Here is a 9,474-nt window from a genome sequence, read left to right as displayed (position 1 = left end):
GGTCTGTGCTGGTGGGAGGAGGCATGTGAGGTGAGAAGAGCCAGAGAAAGTTAATGAGCACCCTGGATGATTTTTAATCGTGTTTCTTAATTATTATTTTGGATTTTAGATCAATGTTTTGCTTCTTAGAGTCTGGAACACACACACACACACACAAAAAAACTGCTATGAAAAAAGAACAAAACAAACAAACAAATAGAAAAAATACTTCAGTACTTCAATATTTAACTTCCACAAGGATTGGGATCTCACAAAATACTCCTCAAAACAGTAATGAAAATTAAATTGTGATCAGTACTAAGTGTTTGCCTTATCATAAATTGATGATTTCAGACCATTCTGACTTTCAGTCTGTTCCAACAATGAAAAGGAAAGAGTCATCCAAAACCAGTGGCACTTCATGCTGGAATCTAAAAGTCATGTATGCACATGTAAGACGAGATTGAACTGAACACGACAATGGGTCCCTGAAGTTAAACTTTTCGTCATGCAAAGACGTGACGTTTGGCGTTAGCCATCGTTTCAGCTCCCCATTGGACAAACCCGACCCACCTGCTCAGCCCGTAGCCAATCACAGGGCAGGAATCCTGCAGACACTGATTGCAAACACGGAAATGCAGTGAGAGCGTCCGCGTAGTCAAACTCTGTATTTATTTCCATGTACTTCACCGCTCCGTGACTGAAAGCAGACACTGCGCGTAAAATATTGGGCTGACAAGTGTCACGGATTCATTTTTTTTTTTTAATAGGTCGATGGATTTTTTGCAGCTTCTGTCATGGGCCTGCATCGTGTTTACAGTCGGGATGTTCTCGACTGGACTGTAAGTTGAGTTATACATTAATGCGTTGTTCCCGGTAGTTATCCATTTTATTTCCTGATGTAACTTTGTCGAGCTGTTAGGAAATACGAGGGGATCTGTGCTGGTCACGATGGAGATTTTTTGTAGCTGCACTTATAAGTCTGTATTCGTGGCAATCATTAACTTTATCGTGCAGGGACGCGGTAAAACATGCAAATACCTTCATTAAACATCAAATGATTTGCTTCACGATGGCTGTGTTTTTGCTTCCTCCTCCCGTGGATGTCTGCTCTCTCGTTTTGTCTACTTATCTGTTTGTTTGTGTGTTTTCAGGAGCGACCTGAAGAAGATGAAAGAATCCAAAAGTACAGACAACATCCAGTTCCTTCCTTTCCTCACCACGTGTCTCAAGTGTGTGCTTTGTGCTCGTGTTGCATCCCTCTCCATCATTTAGTGTTTATAACTCAGTACTCACCGCATGCACCTCTTGTTTCCATAGTAACCTAGGTTGGTTGTACTATGGGATCCTGAAGAGCGACCACACGATTATCCTGGTCAACTTTATCGGCGCCGTTCTCCAGATCCTCTACATCATCATGTACATCCTGTACACAAAACAGAAGGTATTCATGTCACTCTCAAGTGTAGACCTGCGGAAGTCACCGCACCTGGACACAGCTGCATTTCCTGTCCCTCACCCTGTATGTGTTTGTTCCAGAGGCAGGTGATTTCCCAGACGGTCACGGCAGCGATAGTGTTGACCTGCGGCTGGTTCTACTTCACCACGTTTCTCACTGAAGGAGAGTCTCGGCTGAACCAGCTCGGTCTCACCTGCAGCGTCGTCACCGTCAGCATGTACATGTCGCCGCTGACCGACCTGGTGAGGCTCACGAACACAGAGCAACACGGATCCATAGTATTCATGAAAGCACACTTGTTAATTTAATCATCTGAAAGTGTCCGATAATGAGGGCATAACCTTATTAACTCAGGAGACACACGGTCGAGTCAGGTAGTCGACGCTCTATACTCTCAGGGGGCTCTGGTGTGCTGGACTTGGGGGCTCAGTCCTGACCTCGTTTTACAGATGTGCAGCGGAGAGCGTTCTCCGCTCCTGCATCACGGCAGCTGCTCGGCTGCAGAGAGGAAGGCTCTGCGCTGGGTGGTGAAAGCTGCACAGAGGATTGTGAGCAGCACCACAGACATTTATTTAACCAGATGTAGGAAAAAGGCCCGGGGAGGTGGAGGAGCATCGTTTAATGCAAATACTGTTTGCACTTTATACTGTTTTACACCTTTATATTGTCGTTTAAGTGTTGTTGTTGTTAGAGGAACTGGGCTTCTGTGCTTCATTTCATTCCACATGAAAGTTTCCTTGAATCCTGCTATGTTCAGTGAAATGAAGCCATGATGAAGCCAAAGTGCCCAACATTCACTGACCTCAGCCTTTAAAACGTATAGATTAGGTTTAGAATTTCTTTTTTTGCCAGAGTTGGAAAGACTGCAGCTTACTGGCTCTGGTATGTTTTTGCTAACCCCGAAAATAGGTGTTTCTAGCAATAGCCAGAAATTGAATCTGTCTGTTTTCCAGGAGATTAAGTTAATATTCATTCACATATATGCACAATAATTGTGGTTTTGAGGTTAGTAAGTTCTTGCTGAGCTTTGAGCACAAGTAGTGTTTGATGGTAACTGGGTTCGGCTGTTTTATTGGCTCATTAAGGAACCAGTCAAATAGCAGCTGGTTACAGTTTTAACATTTTGCAGATCTTCAGACCAAAATATCAGAAATTTGCTGCTCTGTGACACAAGTTTTGCTCAGGAATTATGGGATAAACGACGGCTTCATTAAACTAGACATAGAAAAAGATGCCTTCCCCCACGCGTACAGCCAAAGCCACCTAAACGCTAGCTGGGGCTGTGCCTTTTTATTTGTTTTGTCTTTACACTTCCTGCTTCACTTTCAACAATGTTGACTGAGTCATGCTAATGTTTGCATATCCAAAGCCTCGCAGTTAACCTTTCCTCAATGTGTTCCATCTTTATTGATACAAAACTTAGACTAAACTTCATTGATCCCTTTGAGTTGACTCCCTCAGGGACATTGTATTTCCAGTAGCTACATACACAAAAAAAAGAAAGAAGAGAAAATGTGCAATAAATGATAAACTCTTAACAGATTAAATTACAGATGACAAATATTGCACAGTCCTCTGTGGCCTATTTCCTCCTCCCCTCGAGTGAGGAGTTGATGCCTGATTGCATGAGGGACGAGGGAGTTCCTGATTGTGTTAGCTAGACAATGAATTAGACAATGAATTAGAAAATTGCATAGATGGAGAAGCAGTCAGAAACGCTACAGCGGAAACACGCTTCTGCCAAGCCATGCATGTCAGCTACAGAATTCATGCTGTTCACCCTGAAAATCTAGTTTTTAGAAAGTTTTTAGGTGGGGCTTGTATTTAATGAATTAAGCAAATATTGTCATAGTTACTTTCTACATGTGCCCTTGTTCATAGGAAGTAGTCGCAGTATTTTCTTTAATACTCCAATATTCACTGAAACAGCACATTTTTTGTCCATATGGCTGATCTTCTGCGGACAGCAAGCAGCAGCTGTTCTGTTCAGCTCATCTCCAGTAATTCACGTCGGCTCACTCTGCATGCGTAAGCTGCTCATCAGTGAAGATGGAAGTCCCGTGTTGCCCCGTCTCTCCATTTGTCTCCGTATATCATCTTGAACTTCTCAATCCTGTTTGTCTCCTTCCCTCCATCTGCCTCGCAGCTCTGAATGACCTCCAGTCGGTTTCCTGCCTTTCTTTCCCTCGTCTGTCTTCCTGTTATTCTCGGTCTCTGTCTGTTTGTGCCTTTCCTCTCGGTCACGTTCTGTTTCATCCTTGCAGTTCACACAGTGCGATGCCGTCTTCCATCTTCCTTTTACACTGCAGCAGATTCCAGAAGTGCTGCTGGTTTAAACTGGTATTCCAGATTAATACGTAAATGCATAGTATCTGTTGCCATCCTTCTTATAAGCGACGAGACAGTTCTTAAGAAACCAAGATGTAGGATTAAACTTGTAGACATTAGTAAGGCAAACATAGAGGTTTTAAGAGTCTTATCAAACCTATTTAGGAGAGAATAGTGAAATTTCAACTCAAAGTGTTAAACGCAGACAGTTACAGACCTCTTGGTGCACACTCCTGGTTTTCCTTCAATATACTGATACCAGCCTTTTAGATGTGCTCATTTACCTCTAGATAAAGAAATGCACTCTTACCACTTTCGAAAGTTCAGTTATTTAAAGTTCTTCTTTGTGTGGGGTTGAGTTTGTGGTGCAAAGAGGATTTCCTCAGCTGTTCATCCATCCAACGAGCATATCTGATGGAGCATACTGGCACTGAACAATGAACTGAAAGTATAATGTGCTGTAATGTAATGTAAAAAAAATGTGTTATTAGACAACGTGTGTCGTGTTATGAACTCATGGATGCAGCTTTAAAGTTACTGATTGTCACTTCTCGTCCTTTCTTCTTTTTCAGGTAAACATAGTGCGGAGTGGTAATGTCCAGTGCTTGTCCTTCCCACTGACTGTAGCAACCTTCTTCACTTCAACCTCTTGGGTCCTGTACGGCCTCCAGCTTAACGACTCCTACATTGTGGTAAGACACTCTTGACTCGACGTGCTTATGTAAAAACGCAGCTTCTTTTTTTTTTTTTTTTTACATAGTTCCAGGGTTAACATGATAATGACTATTTTATCTGCCTGTTTATTCTTTGTGTTCTTGTGTGTGTTTGTTCCAGGTTCCAAACACACCTGGAATCTTCACCAGCCTCATCAGATTTTATCTTTTTTGGAAATACGCGTCCGACAATGAGAGCTCGCCCTACAAGCCTTTGCAGATATGAAGAAATCAGAGCCGAAAATGTAAAAACACGTCTGTTGAGTCAGTGGGAGGCGCGGCAGCAAAGTTCACCAATCACTCGTGACGCAGAATTTGACATTTCAAGAACACGCTGAGTGACACCTCGTACGAAGTGGCGATAATGTGTTCTACTCTTCAAGTTAAAATGGGGACGGACGGATTTTTTTTTTTTTCTGCGCCTGTTTGTTAAATGTTTGTCCTAAAGTGCCTTCTGCTTGATCATGTTACTGCAAACATGTCAGGAAACTTGCTCACAATCATCTGAAGTGTGTTGGACCTCATCTACCTACTAGCCAAAACTTTTGTGAAGATGTAACTTTCTGGCTGCTACCGGTTTTTTAATTCCATATTATAACATTTGTTTGTTGCCTGGTACTCGTATATGGTTCTGTACTGTAAAGGGTTTCAACATATATATATATACACATATACATGTACATATATATGTGTGTGTGTGTGTGTGTGTGTGTGTATATATATACATTTTTTATTTTTTTTGCACAGCCTCGTGAGACGACCGATTTCATATCTCTTTTTGTACTCGCATCTCCGTGTAACACGCAGACAGATTATTGAGTTCCATCAGTGGCAGTGACAGTTTATTAAAAGATGTTTTTATACTTTGGATCTGAACCTTTTTGATACAAGACGTGTGTTGGGCTTATGTTCAGGACCAAACGATGTTTACTTATGTTATCGATGCTATTTTTTTATATAAATTCTTATATAAGCTATTATATGAAATACAAAGAAAAGACAGGATTTAATCATGTTTAATTGTGTGGTGGCTGGTTGTCTTGCAATTATTAAACGTGATAAGGACATATGCAAATCGAACAGCTGGCTGTCCGTGTCGATTCACTCACTTCTAAAGGTTATTTTGAGTTGTGCGAGGGTGCCACTAAGTGATTTTCTCCAAAACCATCAGGGCTTTCTTGCTTATAGTTTGTTTTGAGTGCAGTAATGAGCCTAGATGCAGATGTGTGGAGATAAGAGTGTGTGTGCTTGGAGTGGTTGTATAAGAGAGACAAAAGCCTGTTTGATGGTGCAGCAGCGTGAACGAGCCTGTTTGTGTGACTGTGTTGATACAGAGAGGGCAGCGGTGGGAAAGGCCACGCCAGAGGTTCTCATCCCATGTGTATACGTGTGTGTGTGTGTGTGTGTGTGTGTGTGTGTGTGTGTGTGTGTGTGTGTGTGTGTGTGTGTGTGTGTGTGTGTGTGTGTGTGTGTGTGTGTGTGTGTGTGTGTGTGAGACGTTGGCCTCTCTTCCCGAGCTCAAAGGCTCTATAGGCCTGACAGGGAGCTGACATAGACAACACAGCATTGTGTTGGACTTGAGTGTTATGTGGAAGCTGGAGGCGTGGGATAAATAAGCCGCAGTTTAAAGCGAGAACAAGAAGGAGGGAAAGGTCCAGAAGGAGACGACAAGGCAGACAGAAAAAACTTAGGATTGTCTTGTTCTTTTAGAGTGTAGTTACAGTGTGTACCACGCCACCGTTCCCCAAAAGGTGTCAGCTGAGACGGATGCACGCAGAGAACGAGCTGCGTCTCCGTCTTGAGGTTCACTCCTTTATTTCATCTTTGCCGCAGCAGCGCTTATTCTGGCTTTGTGTTCTCCAGACGCATCCCTTCGTCTCAAAGCTCTTTCCCTCGAAACGAAAAAAAAAGAAGTGCGCTTCGTGGTCTCGATGAAACCAACCATAAAAACGAAGATCATTCATCCCCGCAGTCAGCCCTGGAAGACATTCATGTTGAATGCGCACACTTAAAGTGACAAAAACAGTCTTCTACGGGACGATAAAGCAGATTCAGAGGGAGAGGTTGAAATCCTCCCCAGTTTGTTAAACCTGTATACAGCTGTCCGCTAATGGAGTGATGCGGGGATATCTTTTCGACCGCCAGTTTCAGGAAGCTGTCAAAGTGCTCGAACACACACGCTCCCTACCATCCGATGATAGAAAGATGCGCGTTGAGAGGCCTCCCTGGGCCCATCTCAGCAGATTTCAGTCCATGAAGATGTCAAAACCAAAAATGCTGCCTTCTTTTAGGGGTACGAAGAATGGATGGACAAAACTTTCTTTCTCAAAATGGTATTTCACAGAATAAATCGGGACTGAATGTGATCTGGTGATGAAAAATGTCAGTAGAACAATAACAGGGCTATTCCAAAAGTCGCCCTACAAGGGATTTTAACTTGTGTGGTCACTGTGTTACAACACAACAATGACTTTGTTTTTAAAGCTGTATGTAAGAACTAGGACAGGATGGTGCAGATGCGTGAGTCAGAGCTGTGAAACATGCGGATGTCTTCTGAAAAGAAATTAGTAATTTAATAGGAAAAGGAGGGGTCGCGTAGCCGTGAGGAAAGACGAGAGAACGATGAGTTGTGGAGAAGATAACGGATGTTGGTCATTCATCTGGTGAAAAGAGAGACATCAGTGACACTGGAGAGACAATATGTGGAGTCAGGGAGACTGGTCAGACACACCCCTCATTAGAAACTGGCTTTGCTGCGAAGACACAAAAGTGTTAAGTGTTGGGCAGGAAATCAAAGCATGGCCTTTACTCTGATGAGTACACGTCTTTGGTCGACAGCCAAATGGTAACATGAGGCCTGTGTTTTGTGTATGAGTGTGTGTGTGTGTGTGTGTGTGTGTGTGTGTGTGTGTGTGTGTGTGTGTGTGTGTGTGTGTGTGGAGGAGCTGAACAATGAGTTCAACTCACAAACAGGATCCCTCTGTTTCCTGAAGCAGAGATTGTCTCCTTGAACAACACACACAAGCCTAGCTCTACAGCACGTTTGCACACATCCCTTTAAACACAGGCCTACACACACTGTATGCACAGGACTGTATGCGGACTCTCCCTCAGGCTCCCACCCCCACAAACACTACGTGTGCATTAAGATGTCTATGTTAGCCATAATGGGCAAATTCTGATCTCTGGGTTTTGTTTCCCCCGTAATTACACACAGCGAAGTCTCTGCTAACGTGCAGTCTGCAGCCAGACAGTTTGCATGCTCAGCATATAAACACACACAGCATACACACGGCATACTGGGAGGCAGTCAGCAGCCTGTGCACTTTCTACCATCAGTAAAAGCACACCTGTCCCAGCTGCTGTTTTGAACAGAATAAGAGGGAAGAAGGAATGTGCTTCTCTCAGTTTTCCTGTCAGCCCCTCACCCTTCCCAGCAGTCTCTGTCGTCCTCCTCCCTTCTCTTGTTTATCTAATTATTCCCATGGTCAGCTATTGTTCCTCCTCTTAGTCCACATGGGCGTCTTCTATCTTTCTGTCTTCCCGTTTTATCTTTATTTAAGCCATGTGATACTCTTTCAGTGTTCTTACTCTTTTTGTTTGTCAGTTTGTTTCTTTCCTCTCATTCATTTCATGCCTCTACCATGACTGGTAATTGTTTACACGCTTTTTTTGTGTGTATCCCTGATTCATTTACCAGCCAGACTTATAGAAATCTTTATAGTGAACGGGTGAGGAGTTGACTGGCTTTCCAACCCAGGAAAACAAACTTCACGTTGTTTTGATATGCGCTGCGTTTCCCTGACTAATAGTAATCCAATTGAAATTCACGCCCAAGCCTTCTTTCTTTGCCTTTTATTGGCGTCTGTGTAAATGCATGCGCTGCCTTGTTTGTAAATGCAGTTGGCGTTGCAGGTATTTACGATGAACCACGTGCGGGGAGCAGCAAGTGGCTTCCCCGGTTTGACCAGCTTCTCCGCTTTTTGTTTTGATTTTGTAATCAGCACTTCTCCCCACGGAGCCCAGAGGTTGCACAGCTGAGGGACGCGCACAAGCACTTAATGCACGCGTCGCAGGCCGCACACTAAGACCACCTTCCTTGTTCTCACGCGCAGGCGGTCGCATGCACGAATTTGTGACTCCTCAGCTCCGTCGCTGTGACCAGCTGGTGCTGAGAGGCCTTCACTCTGTACATCTGCCACGGAAAAAGGTTTATCAGGCGGAACCTCCGGCGTGTTTTAAGGGGGCCGAGCGTGGTTTTTACTATGTCCTGCTCCGATCTCTGTGATTGTTTTGCTTCCTCTTCCTCCCCCCTCTTTTGCTTCACCGTTCTTTGGGCTTGGAGCAGTGAGTGAAGTGAAAGGTGGACAGCTAGTTATTAAGCTGTCAGTGGAGAACGTGTGGACCAAACCCCTTGTCAGCAAGGATGAACATACACATTTCACCTTTGATATAAATCATTTGTCAGGTATCTGCCTGTTTTACTGGCGGAAAATATCTGAGCTTCACTCACCGCGCTCTGCACATGTCCGGCACAACATTTCATCTGAGTCAATAGAATTTAGAGTATTATAACAGAAATAGCAAATATAGCATAAAAACTCCTAAAATGTAGTGACAAATGCACACGCACTTCTTAATGTACATTATGTACAGTTCTTCCACTATTTTCGTATTGTACTGCATTGTGTTGCATTACATTGTATTGTACTGTACTAACCATCACAACAAATTCGTCGTATGTGTGAAGACACGTGGCAATAAATCACTTGTTTCTGAGATTTTGATTCTGAGCCGAAAATCATGCCAAGCAGGTGGCACAGTTAATGGCTTTATGGGGAGCTAATGTTTTTACAGTCTAAAAATGACACACACACTGAGACATAAATACTCACAGAACCTGAGGGGGGACGGTCCTGTCTGAGCATGTCGTCTCACGCTGGCATCCATCCAGAAGACACACACACACACGTGATCGGTCTGTGTGTCACAGTG

At 43.6% G+C, this 9,474-nt stretch overlaps 1 protein-coding gene across 1 annotated transcript; it reads left to right on the top strand.

The window, feature by feature from the left end:
* The first annotated feature begins 596 nt into the window (after nucleotides 1–596).
* On the top strand, nucleotides 597–5,559 carry slc50a1 (solute carrier family 50 member 1). Its single transcript, XM_047597732.1, has 6 exons — nucleotides 597–821; nucleotides 1,134–1,211; nucleotides 1,300–1,423; nucleotides 1,519–1,680; nucleotides 4,339–4,458; nucleotides 4,601–5,559. The coding sequence occupies exons 1-6, from the start codon at nucleotides 754–756 to the stop codon at nucleotides 4,703–4,705; spliced, it is 657 nt and encodes a 218-aa protein (XP_047453688.1). The 5' UTR covers nucleotides 597–753; the 3' UTR covers nucleotides 4,706–5,559.
* The last annotated feature ends 3,915 nt before the right edge of the window (nucleotides 5,560–9,474 follow it).

This window comes from Mugil cephalus, chromosome 11 (assembly GCF_022458985.1).
Source record: "Mugil cephalus isolate CIBA_MC_2020 chromosome 11, CIBA_Mcephalus_1.1, whole genome shotgun sequence".
In the NCBI taxonomy this organism is placed as follows: domain Eukaryota; kingdom Metazoa; phylum Chordata; class Actinopteri; order Mugiliformes; family Mugilidae; genus Mugil; species Mugil cephalus.
Note: the sequence above shows the minus strand (reverse complement) of the source record. Positions and strands in the feature narration are given on the sequence as shown.